This window comes from Trachemys scripta, chromosome 5 (genome assembly GCF_013100865.1).
Source record: "Trachemys scripta elegans isolate TJP31775 chromosome 5, CAS_Tse_1.0, whole genome shotgun sequence".
Taxonomy (NCBI): Eukaryota; Metazoa; Chordata; order Testudines; family Emydidae; genus Trachemys; species Trachemys scripta.
The window spans coordinates 18358180-18378023 of record NC_048302.1 but is presented as its reverse complement, the minus strand read 5'-3'; the positions used below and the strand labels follow the sequence as shown (position 1 = coordinate 18378023).

Below are 19844 nucleotides of genomic sequence, written 5' to 3'. Positions count from 1 at the left end.
CTGGCTGCAAATCAGACCGCCAGCAGGTGATAACTTTCAGTTGTTGCTGACCATGGGTGGTTCTGAACCAGTGATACTGGAAATTAGTCCCTATATTCAGTTGCTAAACTCCTCAGCCATCCGCTCCCCTTTTTTGGAAGACTAAAATAAATTGATATTTGGTTGGTGGTCTGCAAAGCGAACTGTATATTAGAGGTGTTTCATGTTAATCAAATTTATATCAACCTTGTTTGTTTGTGTCTGGACTCCTGTACTTCTATTTTGAATGTTTTTTCTTAGTATTTAAAAAACAAAACCAAATCAATTCAGAACATAATATTGCCTGGAGTACTGAAAACAAGTATACAGCACAGCAAACGGTGTACATAACACTAAGTGCAGTGCTTTGAAGTGTCAAAATGTTGCACTATATAAAGAAAAATAATTAAGAGAGACCACTTACAATTCAGGAGATGTTCTTCTTTAACCTGTGTAAGCAGGGGGTGGAGGAGAGAGGATGGCTGGTGCAATCGTTAGGGCACTAGCATATGTCATGGGAGACCTGGGCTCAAGTCCCTGCTCCTCCACAGGGCAAGTCACTTAGCCTCTCTCTGCCTCAATTCCCCATTTGTAAAATGGAGATAAAAAGTACTGCTTTCCCTCACAAGGGTACTGTGATGTTAAATACATTAAAGATTGTGAGGTGCTTAGACACTACAGTAAATGGGTACATTTAAGTTTCTTTATATATATATACACACACACCTCTACCCCGATATAACGCGACCCAATATAACATGAATTCAGCTATAATGCGGTAAAGCAGCGCTCCGGGGTAGCGGGGCTGCGCGCTCCAGCAGATCAAAGCAAGTTCAATATAACATGGTTTCACCTATAACGCGTTAAGTGTTTTTGGCTCCCGAGGACAGCGTTATATCGGGGTAGAGGTGTGTGTGTGTGTATATATATATATGAATGAGAGAGAAGGATGATTTACTTGTTGTAATGCATCATTTCAGTTCTTTTACACGATGTATGCATTGTAATGCTGTACACATAAAATAGGAACTGATCCAAACCTTTCAAATTTTCATAAAGTTTTAAACAGTTTCATTAACCATTTCAGGGCCTGAGTGAGGGAAGATATCAGCGTCTTAAGGGCCTAACTGGCTCCAACTACTTCAGTTGACTGCCTGTTCTCCTCAAGTGGGTTCAGGGAAGCAGCAGGAAACAGGAAGCTCCCTGAGAAGCTGGTGTTAATCAGTCCAGGCTCCCCAGGGTGCTAGAGAGGTACATAAGAGGCTCTTCCTCCTCTCTCTCCCTGAAGCCCCTGCTGCTTTGTGTTATTCCCTCTCACCTTTTCTCCTGCCTGCCTGTTATGTCTCTTGTGCCCTCCTTCCTCCAGCACAGCACTCCATCATCTCTTTGCATCTAGAGCAGAGAGAATACATATGCACCAGCAGCAGATACAATTTTCTACACTCTGGGTCCTAGTGGCGCTCCCCCACAGTCCGGCACCTGAGGCAGCCGCCTCAGTTCACCTCATGGTAAGGCCAGCCCTGGAGGTAGGAGTACGTGGTGAGTAGACAGTCTTGAAGCTGGGAGTTTGGAGGTAATTGGATGGAAGGAGAAAAGAGGCAACTCTGGGGAAGGACTTGGATGGAAAGTGACTAAGCATGAAGATCTGAGATGAAAGACTGCAGTGCGGTAGTTTAATGCTAGTTTTGAAGTTTCCGGGGATCTCGCTAACTCAATCCCAGATTTAAAAAAAAAGTTTGGATTCAGTTCAGAAAAAGGTTTGATGTTCAGTACAGTTATTATAAGAGAAAGTTGTGTCATCCCTGGTGAGAATAACTCTGAAACGTTGTGGTGTTTTGTTAGTGTACATGTGCCCTAAGCATTGGATGGGCATATTTTTATGAAATCAAAATAAGTAAAGTGATGGTAGAGGGAGGATCGCTGAAACCTAAGGAGAGCTAAGTAAATATCACTGTACACTTTTACCTGTTGATTTTATTTATTACACTGCTGTAGTTTTGGATGTGGCCTGTGAAGAATTCTTAACCTTGGGCCTTATAGAAATCAATAGATGACTAACTAGAGCAGGACTGATCAGGTGAGATGCTGAGTAAACTCAGCTCTGATTCAAGTAAATGGGAGTTGAGAGCACTATGAACTTCACAGGAGGTGCTCAGCATCTTGAAGGATTGGCCCCTCCACACTAGATTTGTTAGACACCTGGATTTTGTCTTTTCTTCCAGATTGACAATTTCCAGGGAAAAACTAGTTTTGGACAGGGTACTGGCAAATACTGGTGTAAACCAGGAAACTGGGAAAAATAAAATTATGATTAAAATATACTAATGAAAATTGCTGAACAATATTTAGCAATTTCATAATATTTGTGCAGCAATATGATCCGTTTCATTTTAATTAAAGGAAGTAAAATAAGACAAAAAAGAGCCTCAAACTAAAGCTGTGTGCTGTTGACTGGGCTACCTCAAACTGCAACTGAAACTTCTGAGTCTGGGGATTCACCTTCTTTTGTTTAGCAATGAAAATTACATTTTTGTGTTGCAGACAAAGAAGGGTAATTCCCAGATTCAGAAGTTTAAGTTTCAGTATGAGGTAAACTGCCAGACTAATTGCCCAGTTCAGTACTCTATCTCTTGATCTGGCGGGCTAGAATGCAATGTCTGCAGCTGAACTCAGTGAGTAGTGACTCAAGGCAAAATATTGCAGCATGAGGAAAAAAGGTGGAAGACCCCTTGACCTAATTCATGGCTCTCTTGAGAAAGTTCATGAAGATGTTAATGAGAGCCTTAGATGCAGAAATTGCAAAGAAAAAGTGAATGGGAAGGCAAGACCATATGAGGAAACATTTTGCAAAATGCAGTGGAAAGAACAGAGTCGTGCCAGAACCACTGACTTTGGCTAAACCTATGCAAGTATTAGAATCAGACTGAGGATGAAAGTGCTGATAATACTGCATTGCTGTTGCCAAGTACATCAAAAGAAAGCCTGGTCCAGGTCAGCCAAAGACAACGAGGAGGAAATATCACGGTTTTTCAACCTCAAATTTTGGTTCCAGGTTATGGGCTTTAGTGGAGAGTGATGCATTCGCTCTTGGGAAAACTAGCAACTCTGTAATGTTCATTACATAAAGGAAATAAGCTTAAAATGTTTCTTTGGAAAGGCTCCCCTGGGTAACTGATGGGAGCAGTACACTTTCTGAATGTGTAGATGTTTATTGTTTTAATTATTGTACTCCAAGGTTGGGATTAGATTAGATACTGAGGAGCAGAAATCAAAGTGTCATTTTGTGGAGTATAACAATTAAGTGCAAAGTGCTGTAAGCAATTTGCTGTGGGTGAAATGTCAGATGTTCTCTGATGAATATCATCAAGACAAATGTTGATTACTTGAAGCAGCAGTACAGCTATAGACTAGTTTGCAGTGATATTTATCGGATTTAAGAGATGCAGTACATAAATGATCTTTCAATGTAAATCTGATTCCAGGCATAGTTGCTCTAGGATTAGAACTGTTTTTTCTAACTAAATGATATCTAGGGCTTACGGTGAAGAATATTAAGCTGTAATTTTTTTATAAAGCTCCGTAAACTATTAATGTACATCACAGGTTGGAGAATTATATGCAGTGATTTATAGGTCCAGAGCCAGGGAAACCCCTCTCCTAAACTAGTGTCTCTTCCTTGGCTTTAACTAGTCTGTACTTTTCAGCAAGGAGCTATATTTTCCTCTGCACTACATCTTTTTTCTGCAGGTAGCTTTGTCATTTGCTAACTATATTGTGATGTATTATATGTCTTAGTTCACAACCTGAAGACCTTTTTTGTGGTTGTTCCCGTTCTAGGAATTTCACAGATTGTATGCCACACCATTAAATAAACCATACTCCGTTTTCAACTTGCATTTTTAATATTATCTAAAAAGTAAATAAAAGAGAAGTTGAAGAAAGCTTGAAGCCTTGCAATTGTTCTTCTTTTTACTGAAAAATGTATAGAGTTAAATACTGTGAGAGAGAGAACAGTGAATTATGTTGTATCACATGTAGTTTACCAGTGTGAAAAGAGGCACTGCACAGAGCTGTAGAGATAGAATGGGACTATAGTATAGCTTTTCACACACACACATCAGAGGCAGCTTTGAACCATCTGGAAATGGTAATGAATACTGTATTGGTCAGAAACCTTTTTTTTTTTTTTAATTCCAGGGTTTTTCACCTTTCTACTGTCATATGCTATATATTCTGAGTATAGCTTTGTGCCTGGCTGGAATAATATTGCTTGCTAGCTTACAATCAAAGAGAGTACTGAGAAAAACAGCTGAGCTGTATTAGGCAATCATCGTCTGGACTTCATTTTTTAGCTGCTGAATAACTCATCACAGGTGCAGGATTAGCCCAGCATACGGTGCTGTGTTTTGTTAGTGGAACCCCCTAGCAGCTCTGTGCCTCCTCACATGACTCTCATCCAGGGGGAATCTGGCATTGATATAACAAGCGTACGGAAATTGAATGTAAGTAAAAGGGTCAGCTTTTTCTCTTACAAAGCTCTTTAAAAAAAAAAAAGAAAAAAATGGTTTCAGCTGAATTCTAAAGAGGTTTTCAGAGTTTGGCCGCTTTTTGAAAAAAGTTCAGTGGTTTTTGACAAAAGGTCAAACATGGAAACACATGATTAGAGGATGCAGCTTAGTTTAAGTGGCGTGCAGATGCAGAGCTATCCCATGGGGCAAAGGATAGACTGGTACTTATTATACATCTATTCTTACAACTTTCTCTGTAGTTCCTCTGTGAACTTTCCTAACGAGAATTATATCAATAAGATCTTAAATATTTTAAATGCAGACTCTTTTCAGAATCCAAATCTATTAGTTCTGTGGTGAAGTATTTCTGAGAGTTCAGATGACCTTCATTTTGAATTTTGGTGTATTATCTTAGGATATATGTCAGACCACTACAAATTCATAAGCATTCAGTAACAAGGTTATCCATCCACACTTTCATTAGCACTATTTATGAAAAAAGAGTGAGATCAGTTTAAAGAAAGAGTATTGTAAAAATCACAGGAAGTTATGCCTTTCACATTCTGGTACAGAAGAGTCCAGGTGAGAGAGATTTTTAAAAGACATCATAACTGGAACTCAGGTAGAAAAAAAATGAAATATTTTTGTCTTTGTTCCTCAAAAACTTGCTTTTTCATTCATCTGTTTCTGTAAATTTAAAAACCTTTATAACATGAAAGGATTTATTAATAGTAATTATTAGCTGTCTTAGTGCCGTGGTAGTTTGTATTTTGTTGATGCTTTATAGTGTTTGGAATTGTTATATTTAGCCATAGTAACCGGTGAATTTAACAATGGTTTCTATTTTAAAGGAACATTATCATTATAATGTATGTGAGGAGAAGGGGATATGTCTGGAAAATAAAATAAATATTAAAAGTTAGCTAACCTGTTTCATAATAATACTATAAATTATTTAAACTTTAGATAATTTTGCAATTTTATTTATTTTTTCTCCCTGTAAGCTGTTTTTATTTTGTATTTCTGTTTGGCTGGATAATGAAAATAGACCAGTCTTATAACTTGTGTTTATGATCTTTTTTAAGTAGTAGTACTAATTATAGGAAACTTACTCAAAACTTACAAATGGCTTTTAAGCCTCAAAGTCCTTACAAAGATTAAGTAAGACTTCTTTATTCCCATGTTCCAAATATGGAAACTGAGAGACAGAGTGCTCTTAGTTACCCAGTGAGTCAGTGGCAGAGATGAGTTGAACACACATCTCCTGGCTTTCGATTGTGTTTTAATCAATGAAATAGTGAGGCTCGTCTGAGTGGGCTATGCACTCCTTGACTTTGATATTCTGCTCTCTTCCAATATGTGTAAAGACGCAAGATGTGCGTAGAACACTGATAACAAGTGTTATTTCATAACATTTCAAAGTATGACTCTTAGTAGGAATTGATTAAAACCAAAGTGAAAAAGACCAGGCTATTTTAATTTTTTTTAATGAAGTGAGAGACTGAATTGATATCCGTGAAAGATCTACTCATGTAAATACAGCAGAATGGCGAGTCAGCATGAACATAGAACATTCAGACCTGATTTTTGCTGCAGTCTTTTGCACAAAGTCAAGTAGGCATCTATCAAGATTTGTAGAGTTTCATTGTGTCTGGACTGATTTTTGGTTAGAAGTTTTTGATCCCTGCGTAACTTGCTTTCTTTTTCTTAATATCAGGGGGTGAAAATGCTGCTATACTCTATACCTCAAAAGACTTGCTTGCATTAATTTAAAAAAAAAATCTGGGAAGCAGACAGTTGATACAGCGTCTTCCACTGAATAAAGCCAGAACCCAAACCATGGCAGTCTGCCAGAAGGGCCAGTTGATTCCTTGATGTTATTGTCAGAAGATGCAGGGCTGTGAATGTGTTTCCACTCCAGCATAGCCGAACTGAACAGATGCATTATGGTTTTCAAACACAGAAATGCTTTTAGGCTGCTCGAATACTTTTAGCAAATTATACCCCTGCTGTCTGTGGTCAAAATTGATGATAGTTGTTTCATGTGTGCAATTAATTTTGGTGTGTAATAGAGCAGCTTTCCCCAGAGTTGAAACATGATGTATAGTAGCTTCCTGTCAAACGGAGAAAGTCAGTGACACTTGCTCTTGAATTCACCCATCTTTTCAGCCAAAGATACGTTTTGTACCTCAGCACTCACGGACTACACCTCTACGTCAATATAACGCGACCCGATATAACACGAATTCGGATATAACGCGGTAAAGCAGCACTCCGGGGGGGCGGGGCTGCGCACTCCGGTGGATCAAAGCAAGTTCAATATAACGCGGTTTCACCTATAACACGGTAAGATTTTTTGGCTCCCGAGGACAGCGTTATATCGGGGTAGAGGTGTACTTAAAGATTCTTTTCCTTGCTTCCTGTTTCCACATATTCAGTTCAGAGGATGTTTATAGTAGGAGGTAGTAAGAGAATGAGACTTTTATTGCATGTCAAAAAGCAGCATCTCTGTTCAGCATGTATGTGGTTAGCCCAACAGGAGTTGTAGTCAGTTCAGTTCACTCCCCTTTTGGCAGGTAAACAGTACACTAATTTATACTGTTAGTTATTCAGTTACTTAAAACACTAACTTGCTAGTTGACCTGGTGACTTGGCAGGGTGGCATTTGCCTTGGAGAAGTTAAAATTCTTGCAAATGGTTGAGCAGCTAATTCAGCAACATATGGAAATTTCAGCGCATCACTGAAGTCCATGAGATTTTTGGACGTTGGGTATCACTTTGCCATCAAATAACTCATCACACTGTAAAAACAACAGGAGTACTTGTGGCACCTTAGAGACTAACAAATTTATTTGAGCATAAGGTGCCACAACTACTCCTGTTCTTTTTGCGGATACAGACTAACACGGCTGCTACTCTGAAACTCATCAAACTGTGTTGGTGTTTTCTGGCCAGATGAACTGATCCACCCACCCAACTCACGCTATGTACACTTACAGCTTAAGTCAGTATAAGTTATGGTACTGGGGGGCCCGGGCCGGAGCCGCTCGGCCAGGACCGGGACTGGGGCTGGTGCTGCGGGGCCCGAGCCGGGCCAGGCCGGAGCCGCTCGACTGAGACCGGGACCAGCGCCGTGGGGCCTGAGCCGGGCCAGGGCCGGGACCGGGCTGTGGCGCTCGGTGGGGGCCGGGCCAGGCCAGGGCCAGGGTGTCAGGCCGGAGGGAGCAGCTTGGCCGGAACTGGGACCAGCGCTGTGGGGCCCAAGCCGGAGCCGCTCAGCCAGGACCAGCACCGGTGCCGCCGGGACCGGGCTGCGGCGCTCGGCGGGGGCCGGGCCAGGGGGCCAGGCCGGAGGGAGCAGCTTGGCTGGAATCGGACGGGGCCGCGCCTCCCTGGAGCCTTCCTCGCGCCCCCCCTCCCCAGCTTACCTGCCTGCTGCTTGTTTCAGGCTTCCTGCGAACATCTGATTCGCGGGAAGCAGGGGAAGGGGAGGAGAACGGGGGCGGAGCATTCAGGGGAGGAAGGGGGAAGTGAGCTGGGGCCGGGGACGGGGTGGACAGCTGCCCGAGCTTTTGTTAAATTTAAAAGCCCTTTTAGAACCGGTTGTCCTGGAACAACCGGTTCTAAAAGGGCTTCTAAATTTAACAACCTGTTCCTGCGAACCGGTGGGAACTGGCTCCAGCTCACCACTGTATGTGTATAATCACTTGCCCTCACAGAGGACACAATTTGTGTCAACTAAGGTAGCGTGTATTTAAATTCTGCGTGCATGAATTTTGCAGCTGGCTTGGGATTCATTTGAAAATATGTCCTTAGGAGAGGGGAGATGAAACAACTCATGTCATGGAACTGAAAAAGAAATATATCAAATATAAATCTGGTTCAAAAAGGCCTTGTTACTCTGCGGTACAGTCTGAACTGATACTGTATTTTAGTTCTAGCCATGAACAGCTAAAACAAAATTAGTTGGAAGGGCAGTGGCACTTGTCGGTGCAGTGTTTTGTAAGTTTGGCACATACATGTCATAATTATATTTTAATATGCAGATATAGTCTCTGCTTTTTTGGGAAAAAATCCAGTTGATATTTTGATTTTATAGTTAGTATTTTCTCCTGGATACTAGTGAGATAGTCCTGGATCACTTTTTAATTGGAATAGGGAAAAGGAGCTATGATGATTTATCAGTTGTATGTAATAAGAGCAGAGGTTCAAGGTCCTGTATTATTTTTACTCTCAAATGTCATTGTCTTAACGCATTTGCCAATTGGTATATCATCATCTGAAATGATAATCGGTAAAATGCTGTGATGTGCTCGTTGCAATCTTTGATGTTTCCTTAAGATCAAATATCAAAGCATAGTTTAGTAGCAAGAGCATCGGGTTGCATTGTTTCTTGTCTATATTTTCTTTGCTTGCTGGTGTTCAGAACAGTTTTCAGGACTCTGCTTGCAGTGATATTTATTTAATCTGGAGATAGTGGCATTCAGAATTTGCTATGTGACCTGCCAACACATAGGGAAAGGCATCAGGTTTTGCAGCTTGAAAATAGAAATAACTACAGCTTCTTCTTCAAGTGATGGTCTCTAGAGCTATTCCACTGTGGTTCACATGCGCTCCATGCTACTGAGATCGGAAGACTTTTGCTAGCAGTGTCCATAGGTCTATGCCTGTGCACTTTTCCTCCAAACTGAGGGCGTAAGGGGCGTTGCAGGCCAACTGCATCTCCAGTTCATTTCTAGTGCCCATGGTCTGAGACGGTGGCTTTCCATGTCTGCAGCATTTGCTAACTTCTTCAACATTTTACATGTACAGTAACTCCTCACTTAAAGTCATCCCGGTTAACGTTGTTTCGTTGTTACGTTGCTGATCAATTAGGGAACATGCTCGTTTAAAGTTGTGTAGTGCTCCCTTCTAACGTCGTTTGGCAGCTGCCTGCTTTGTCCACTGCTTGCAGGAAGAGCAGCCCATTGCAGCTAGCTGGTGGGGGCTTGTAACCAGGGTGGCCCGGCAGTCCCCCTATCAGCTCCCCGCTCCCCTAAGTTCCTTGTGCTGCAGCCGCCCAGCAGGCTATCAGTTGCAGGCTATAAATTGCTGGCAGTTCAGCTGTCCCTCTCCCCACTGCCATGTGCTGCTCCTGCCCTCTGCCTTGGAGCTTCTCCCAGAGTCTCCTGCTTGCTGTGCAGGGGGGGGAAGTGGGAGGGCTAATGTCAGGGTGTCCCTCTCCCCCCTGTTCCTGCCCCTCGCTTACCCCTTCTCCATATAGAGCAGGGAGGGGACACCGACAGAGAGAGACATAGAGAGCTTGGGGCAGCAGCTGCTGTCTCAACTTCCTGATCCACTTAAAAAGACAATGCACTTAAGAGTGGGTCAGCTTACTTAAAGGGGCAGTGTGTATCTCTCTCTCTCCCCCCCACACACAAGGTGTGTGTCTGTCTCTGTCTGCTATGCTGTCTCCCCTCCCTCGTGTTCATGCTGCCTTGTGTGAGAGACTACATTAACAACAATGTGTTAACCCTTGAGGGCTCAGCCGAGTGCTAGTTCATCATTTAGCAGCAAGGCATTCCCTGGGAAATATCCCTCCCTCTTCCATCCTCTAACTTCACCACCTCAACCAAGCTTCACAATCATCATAGCTGTGAACAGTATTAAATTGCTTAAAGTGTATACTGTGTATATATCTATATAATATGTAGTTTTTTGTCTGGTGAAAAAAATTTCCCTGGAACTTAACCCCTCCATTTTGCATTAATTCTTATGGGGAAATTGGATTCGCTTAACATCGTTTCGCTTAAAGTCGCATTTTTCAGGAACATTAAGCAAGGAGTTACTGTAAATCATTGTGAATAGTCCCTTTTTTGCTACTTTGTAGATAGTTTTAGATAGTTTCTTAGTATTTAGCTAGTCAGGATAAGTTTGGGGCTTGAGGGTCCGTTACCTCACCCAATACAGTGTGACTAGTGTGCCCAAGTTCCTGGGATTCAGAAACTCTCTCTCCTGTACCCTGTCCTTCCCGGTCAGCAACAACTACCTAAAGTGCCTCTATTCCCTCAGAGAAACTAACATCTTTTCTAAGTGCAACAATGGTTGATCCTTTGCTAACAGAACTCACCAAGCCCATGACTATAGCCTCCAAAGATTTCTTGTGGATGGTGCCCCATTCTGAGTCGGTTGGGCAGACACTCCTATGCAATGGACAAAGGCATTTGGAAGCATGCTTCCAAGCACGGTGACTTTTGATTCTGGGGATGATAGGAGTAGAGCTGAAGAGGGAACATTGAGAGGGTAGAAAACATTTTCATAAGAGATAAGAAAAATCCCCCTCCTGGTCCACCTCCAAGAAGAAGACCTCTTCCCTGACACCATCAAAGTCAGGTGAGACTCTGCACCCTGGAATAGGAGGTTCATGAGCACACAAGGGGCACGGTACCAATCTTCCAGCTCCAAAAAGCAAAAGTGCTCCAAGACCAACACCATCTGCACAAGTGGGACCATCCCCGGTACCGACAAAAGAAAAGCAGCAAGTGCCTCCTACATCAGTGGCATTGGTGCACTGCAATAAGGAATCATCAAGATAGAGAACTCTAACCAAGCCAACTCCACTGCTATAAAAGGACAGAACCTCCGCACCTCACCATGGCTGGGTAGAAATACATTGCCACTGAGGATATCCTCCTCCTCCCAGATCTGGAGTCTGCCATCCTCTTGGATCCAGTCCTCACAAGAGAGATCATAACACCCCCAGTCCAGGGAGGATGTGAAAGAGAGAGTTACTTTCCAGTATCTTCCACTAGCCATGGTATCTCAAGATTCATGGTACCAATGGCACTGGCCATGGAATTGGAACCAACTTTTTGCTCCTTGGATGGATCTGACATTAGTGAGAAAGTATCACTACCTCTGCCAAGGCAGGAAGTTTGCCCAGATAGAGGATCCAGAGTCTATTGGGTTCTCTCCCATTTTTATAAGACAACATACCCCTCTTGGGACCAGTGGTACCCCATGCTATAGGGGCTGCCTCATCCATTACTCAGCTTCTGTGACTAGCATTATTGGGGACCTTGGTACCTGTAGATGAACTCACAGAAACACCTAATCACCCATGGGCAAACACTTCATAAAGCAATCATTCCATATCTGACCTTTCAGTCCTCATCCTCAGAGGAACCTGCACAGCACCTTCAAAAGACGAGTCTGGGAATTTAAATTCGTAATTCTGCTGTACCTTAAAAGCCATTGACTTCACAGAGATGCTGGTTTTTTGCCTCATGACAACAATTTGTAACATACCTTGTTGCCTACTAACCCTCCTTTGTCCTATGACTGAAGAGGTGTTAAATGCCACTTCATCTTAAGTGATTTCCTACAACATGTGTAAATATCTTATGACTAACAATCTGTCCCACCTTGTATTTAGCTGTGACACTCTGGTTACCTTATCCAGATTTGAGAAAGAGTTCTGTGCAGCTTGAAAGCTTGTCCCTTCCACCAACAGAAGCTGGGCCAATAAAAGATATTACCTCACCCCCCCTTGTCTGTCTCATATCCTGGGACCAACACAGCTACTACACCACAAACAATATTTGTGTCATGACTTTTTTTGATAAAATTTGATCTGTGCAAAGAGAGAGAAATCCAAAATTGATGACTTCAGTAGGAATTTTGCCTGAGTAAGCACTGCAAGAACCTGTGAACAGCACAGCCAAATAAGTCTAGAAAACAAAATGTCATACAACATAATCCCAAACGTATTACATTTCCAATGACATTCCAACATATCAATATTCCATCAGATGTATATCAAATTAAATTAATTGTCAAGTAAAATGCATTACAACCTTAACTTTGGTCTTCATAATATTGCATCCTATTATTGAAAGGGAGGATTATTTTTCTTCATACCAAATTTAATTTACTCAGTTTTTTAATAAAAATGTGCGGTACTTAACCTGACCTTTTTTCAGTTTTTTGGCAACAGTGAGTATAGGATGATGGAAGCCTGTTCGTCATTCTGTTTTTCTTCTTCAGTATATGATCATCACCAATAACATCTCATCAGCAATACTGTGGTTTTCCTGTTACCTTTTTACTTTTTTATGCAGTATATCAGGCTGTGTTGAGGCATACTTTATTACAGCTTCCTTTAGGAGCTGCATTATCATAGCTGATTATTTTCCACACACACAAAAAAGGGTGGGAATTCTTTTATCTGATGACTGACTGTAAAGTACAGTGAGTTAGCAGTTAACAATTTCCCTTTCCCATAAAACAATCATTTCAGTGCTTTAATTTTGGTCTGTTCAAATGTAATCATTCTACAGTGCATGCAGTATAGGTATTATGTGATTTTTCGTATTTTAATAAAAATAGACATTTTATAACCATGAAATTGAAAAATAATTTAGTAAGTGAATGGGCAAGTGCAGGATTTAGAAAAGTTAGAAGTCTTGTGTTATATTTCTTGAGGCCTAAATTAATTCATTAGGTAGTTGCTGGATTCACTGAGAGTAGTTGTTCTAGATCAAAATTGACTGATGTCACATTGTATTGCTGTCTGTACATCAGTCTCTGCCCAGTGGATTGTCTTCTGATATTTGTGAGAAAAGGAAAGACATCAGGTTGCATTTATAGTAAAGAAGGCATTTACTTGTCTAAATTTGATAGCTTCAGAGACCATACTATGATATTTAATTGTTCCAGACCCATTATTTATGTTAGACTTAGAATGTTACCATTTTGTAATTTTTGCCATAGAAAAGCTCTGGCTGGCTAGTAGATACATCCAGAAAATGTCATGATTAAATCAGAGCCTAGTGTTTTCACTCAGTATTACTATTAATATTTTTATTTAGATTTCCTGCCCCATGAGCCAGATGTCTGAAAATATTTGACTGGAACATTATAAAAGTTCAGTTCTTATCCACAAATAACAATGTAATATAGTCAGAAAACCTGCTTTGTGACAGCTTGTTGAAAGAGGACTTAGTTTAAAAATCTGTGTTCCAGTGACCCACAAAGGGAACATTTATTGATGTTAATTTGTTGCATATAGGCTGGATTTAAAATATGATAAATACAAATGACACTTTTAGAGAAATAGAAGCAGATCATAATGCAAATATAATTTATTTAAAAAAGAAAATACTTAATATTAATCATAGCTACGGGAAAGTAGAAAACACATCAGATGCAGTGAATTCCTTGTGTAAATTGGTTTTAATTTCTGATTTTGCTAAGATTTAAAAAAAAAAAGCAGCTACGGGACTTTGGGGAAGCCAGGTGTATTGTGCACCAAATGCAAATGTTTTATGTTATGGATACTTCACAATGAGTTTTCGGTTTGACTTTCAGCAGTGCTGAGTACTCAAAGCTCTCATGGGGTTCAGTGGGATGTGAGACTATTGAGCACCTTCCAAGATCAGGCCATTAATGTATATTCCATGTGCCTTTTAATGTACATTCTGTGGGCTTTTGTTTATATTTCACATGCATTACATTGGTGGTTGTATTCAAATGTTTTTCACGATGGGGACAGTTTGATATTTTCTGCCATAGTCTGTTGAGGTGAAATTGGAATGGGATGGCTATCGTCTCCCCAAATCTAAGTTTTCTCTCTAGATCAGTGGTTCTCAGGCATTTCACCATCAGGTCACACTTTTATCAAAGCTTATGAGCTCAGAACCCTTTTTCCCAGTTTGCTGAAGATTATGTTCATTTATATCACCCATTAATGAATGAGGAGGACACTAAAGCTTGTACAGCCATCGGAGCTGTTATCTGGACAGGTTTCGTTCAGATGGGAAAGATAAGCTCTGTGTGCAGAGTTTATCCAGGTGCAGAGAGATTGATCCAGTCTGAAACCTGAAAGCGCTCTGTGAGTCCCAGGAGGAGACCGGGCCTAACGGGGGGAAAGGTTGAGGAGGATAGCCCTATGGTTCCTGTCCCTTTAGCCTTTTACCCCTCCAGCCTCTGCCATCCCATTCTGTCCCTATCACCTCCTCGCCATTAAAGTGCTGAGGCAGCTGCTTTCTGCCACCCTTCCTCTGCTTCCTCCTCATTTTTTTTCTGCCCAGCAACTCCACAACAGTGGAGGGAGCAGAGGAGGAAAGCTAGTCTCCCTGTCCTGTCCTCAGTTGCATCAGGGCTACCCAAAGTGGTAAGGAATAGTCACTGCAGAGGAAACTATGCTCATTCCCTGCAGACCTGCTGGAGGCATGAGAAAAAGTGCTTGGTTGGATCTGGAGAAACAGACCGGGAATCAAAAGTATGCAAATGGTTTTTAAAGATTGTAAATAAAAAAGTAAGACAAGAATGTGGGGGGTTTATCCAGGTGCTGTCTAAGCTCCACAGGTTGAGAGAGTTGGCTCCAGATGACATTTGAAAGAGATTACAGGCGGGGGAGGAGGGAGAAAATTAAAAGTAAGAAACTACCAATGCTGGTTTTAATGCCGAGCTAATTTTTTTGTCCTTGAGACTGAAATTCTAAGTATATGTTAGTTTTAAGTGCTGCGTGAGTAGTACTGAAAAAGAGAAAATCCTTTGAACCCCCCCACTTCCAAAAAGACAGAGCCCTAAATCACCTCATGCTTGCTGGTTTGAGAAGGGATTAATAATCTCTGTAAGGTTTGGAAGTGTTCATTCTAAAGTGCATTCCTACTCTATAGTTACTATATAAAAACTGGCATTTTCTTACTTAATAGACTACACTATGTAGATTTAAAGTAATATTTCTTTGCTTTTGGTGACAAAAATAAGTTGTTTTTAGCAGTTTTTTTTTTAATTGAAGAGGCAACATAAATTTGAGAGAGGGAGCTGGATTCTATTCCATCCACTCACCATCAATAAACTACTACTAAAATTACGGGACCAAACCTTGCCCTCTGTTACAACTGTGCAATTCCACTGAAGGTAGTGGTGTAACCACGTATGGAATTTGTCTTACAGAATCTGGTACCGGTAATGATGCACCAAAGCGGGGGGAGGAGGCGGGGGGAACGGTTTGATTCTCAGCCCCCACTTGAGGTTGTATGGATGGCAGTTAGAAAATTTATACAATTAGCAAATTTGATATGGAATCATTGAGGCACAATAAACATAAAACTCCACAATTACATTTTTAGAGTCATCTTAAAACTGCACTTTAATCTCCAATACAAAACCAAGAACTGTCTAAAATTTTTGCGAGTAAGAAAAAAAAATTAAGACTTGTTCCGAGTCTTTCACACACACACCCCACCTGGAAACTTACATTTCTTCTTTCTTTTGTAGCCAATGGTCTAGACAAACCCTATTTGCGGAGTTCTGGACAGTTGAACTTGGAGAACAGAAAGGAAGATGGTGAGAGTACGGCACCTGCTCCTCCCCAGAAGCCACTGCAGTGTCACTGCAATCACCACTGTCCAGAGGACTCGGTCGACAGCACCTGCAGGTCGATGGGACAACTAGTATTTCAGATATTTTGGGGGGAAGATTATGTACAATAATCAACATTTTAAAACTTGGGTGCCTCAAGTTAGGCATCTCAATCTGTTTAGGCACCTTTAATACAATCAGTGTAAAATTAAATGGGAGTGGTGGGCGCTCTATAAATCAGACCATTTTTATGTAGGTGCCTAAATATAGATTTTAGGATTTTAACTTGATGCATTCAAGTTTGAAAATTTAGGCCAATACTTATCTTAATAATTTGCATATGAAACATAGTTGAACAAAAAATTATCAAAAAGTACAAGCCATAGCTTAGTATGGATGGAGCAAATTGCTCTTCCCCTGTGCATAAGGACCAGCGTTAAAGAAATTGTGCTTCTCCTGGAGTAGTGTAATGCATTGCCTCTTTGGAGAGTTAGTGGTAGTTAGTGGCTAAATAATGGCACAATCTAGTCTGAGATGTATATGTGATTAGCCTTTCTTGTAGCAACATGAGGGGAAAATGCTGCTCTCAGATTGGTGTGGTGAATTTCAACTCTGTTATTCTCTTTTCCCTGTATATGTGGAACTCAGTTCTGCTTCTGTAAGGAATGTGGAATACTGAAGATTTTGCTATTTAATGTTAAGTTCCTACAGTTTTTATGCTCTCATCGAAGTCTAGTGGAGTATTGGGTATGCAATAACTATAGAACTGGGACATAGGTATATTACTGTGACTGGACATTCCAGTTGGGTATGCAGTTCAATCTGAGGAGGTTACAGGGAGTCTGATATTTTAATACTACTGGACTACGTTTCAAGGCAAAGTGTTATAAAAGAACAGGATGGGAGGAATCTCCAAGGTTGTTCAAGCTGTTGATAGAGATTTGGAGGGGGTGTTTTAAAAACAGTTGCTTCTCAGTTCAACACTATTCTGCACAGCCTGCAGTTTCAAGACTTGTCAAATTTAAAAGTGCCAAAGCTTTGATAAGAGCCTTGGATAGTATTTTTCTGTCCCCTTTCAGCTACTCCTCCAAGTCTTAGCGCTCTGTCTCGGTGAAGCAGCATTTAACCTCTATTGCATGGTATTTTGTTTTAAGGTTTGAAACTCCACACTTGGCTACGAGTTTGCAGGTTCTCTGCTGTGTGAATGAGCCATTTTCTGTTCATGTCTAAGGAGAGCCACTGTTTTTACACATGCCAGCTTTCACAGCAGAGGACTTGTAAAGCAGTAGTTAAAAAGTTGCAGCTGATTAGAAAATAAGAAAACACAAAGGTGTCCACTTTGGAAACATTCAGTTGGCTGGCGTGAGCATCCCCATGCGCTAGAAACAGAACCTGCCACCAAGCTCACACTCGTTAGCAGTGTAATGTGAAGTTTCTGAGGGTTCGTCTATACTTAAAACACTACAGTGGCAGCAGATATGCTGCTGTCGCATTTCAGAGTAGGCACTACCTATCTCATCGGAAGGGGTTCTGTCACTATAGGTAACCCATTTCCCTAAGAAGCAACAGCTAGATCAACAGAAGAATTCTTCCATCGATTTAGTGCTGTCTACATGGGGACTTAGGTCGGCTTAACAACGCTGCTCAGGGGTGTGAATTTATTACACCCCCGAGAAACATAGTTAAACCGGCCTAATTTTCTAGTGTAGACGATATCTACATCTAAAGCGCTACAGTTGCAGCACTGCCGTCTAGGCCCTCATTATGGGGTTCTCCTGTCCCCATAGTTAATCTACCTCGTCTCTGAGAGGCGGTTGCTCAGTCGATGGAAGAATCGTTCCTTCTGTTGACCTTGCACTGCCTCCACCAGGGGTTAGGTCATCATAGCTACGTCTCTCGGGGTGTGATATTTTCACACCTGTGGGAGACACAGGTATGCCGATGGAAGTTTTCAGTGTAGACCAGCCCTTGGATGTATTTTCAACATAGTGCTCCGGAGCCAGGAGCACAAATCCCACTCACAAACATCAGGGTTTATTCAGAATCCTTCCATGTCACACTTTTAAAACATATCCCTTTAGTAAATCATAACCGGTAGCTGTTTTCAGCTATGTGTACCTAAAGCCAAACAGTTAAAAAAAAAAAAGTAAAATGCCAGAATATGATGTCATTTCAGCCTAAATGAGAGGGGAAATTAATGTTAAATTTATGTTCTGTTAACATGATTCTCACATTGTTAAACATCCAGTCGCAAAATCGTCCTTATTGGAGTCACACCTCTCTGGAGCTTTATTTCCAGTTTTAATTAGGGTGTCAGGTGTTTAGTTTAAACTGGAATTTACCTCACAAAACCTTATTCTCCCTCCAGCCCAGCACAACCCTTCTACCCCTAAAATGCTTTCATTTTCCCCCACCAGTTGCCCTTTCATATGTCATCTGAACACTGTACTCCTTGTTAATTTCATGCTGAGCAGTGGCATAAAAGAAAAAATTGCTAAGCCAGTACCTGGAAAATGGAAGTTTGTACCATATTTCTTATACTATATTTCTTTTTAAAGATACTCTATGATTTATCAGCAATAAAGTAAACATATAATTCAAAGGGACCTCTTTCCAAATATAAAATAAAAGGACTCTTTTCAAGGATGCCGATTTAATATTTGTACACCTCCCATCATTGTAGAATCTATGTCTGAGCTCCAGGTGACACTGATTTTCCTTATATTGGCAGAGTCCAGTTACTTTTTAATATTTTTTCTTTCTAAAGTCTTCCGTACATAATTCAGAATTATGGAAGAGAGATACAAAGGGACCTCTGTATTGAGAAGGGTGCCCAGCCTCTGAAGTTGGGAAGGAGTGAGTGAGCGATATTAGAGAGACGAGCTGGGTGAGGTAATATCTCCTATTGGACCAACTTCTGTTGGTGAAAGAGAGATGCTTTTTAAGCTACACAGAGCTCTTCTTCAGATCTGGATGGAGGGATACTCAGGTGAAGGAGATAGAGCTGAGAGAGATTGCTAGGTCACCAGTCAACTGACTGTGTTGTAACCAGTTCTCAAGAGATTTGGCCGAGCCTGCCCTGCTAAACTGGGACTCCTTTTACTTTGGGACCCTCACACCATAGAACCTTTAATTTTCACCCTTCACTGTAATATGAATTGCTGCTTGCACATTGCAATGCCTTAAAACAATCAGGAACTTTCATTCTGCTTCTCTATAAATGATGTTTCTCCTTATCAGAGTTCAGATGAAGGAGATGCCACTGTATTTGTGTGATGTACAGGTGAACTGATTCTGGTAAAATCTTAATTATCTCCACTCTGTCTCCCCTAATCACCAAAAGGGCTTCCTATCTTTTATGAAATCCATCTCAGTCTCTCAGCAACCCTATCAGTCTGTTAGGTTGTTGGCTGCCTTCAGATCTCATAAGTTATGAGATTTCATTGTGCCCAGAGTTGGAGCAGTGTATTCTAGGTCACCCCTAACCCAACAATGCAAGTGAAATTTCATTAGACCAGCTGGCCAGAGCCCAGCAAAATCTCAGACTTGAGACCCATCTTGTTGGAACACTACCAAAGGCAGGGGACCTTTCACGGGTCAAGGAACAGCTTTTCTGAAAGTTAAGTGAGAAAGCATTTCCAGGTGGATTCAAATTAAGACTCAGATATAGAGCACTGCCCTATAGCAACTGCAGTGAGCTACGGTATTGAATTTCCTTCTGAAAAAAACAACCTGCTTCTCTGCCAGAAAATTTTGGTCCACTTTGACAGGTATTTATTTGGGGTGGTCTGACCCAACTGGCTGCCAACCAGCTGTACTGTTATCCATCTGGGTGTTTGTATAAAAATGAGGACATCTTATGTCCACTTAGAAACCCCTCCAGGATTGTATTTCTTATACTTATTGCAGGGACTACATGATACAGGCATTGCTTCCTTTTCAAGTCAACATTCCAAAAGCAAGTGTCTA

General features: G+C 41.2%; 1 protein-coding gene across 3 annotated transcripts in view; it reads left to right on the top strand.

Moving 5' to 3' along the window:
* The window catches only part of BMPR1B (bone morphogenetic protein receptor type 1B), a 276624-nt gene that overhangs the window by 230653 nt on the left and 26127 nt on the right, over positions 1-19844 (top strand). For all 3 annotated transcript variants that reach the window (XM_034772218.1, XM_034772219.1, XM_034772217.1), the window contains one exon: positions 15792-15951. In XM_034772218.1, coding sequence (XP_034628109.1) covers positions 15792-15951 — 160 coding nt within the window. The remainder of the gene's footprint in view (positions 1-15791; positions 15952-19844) is intronic.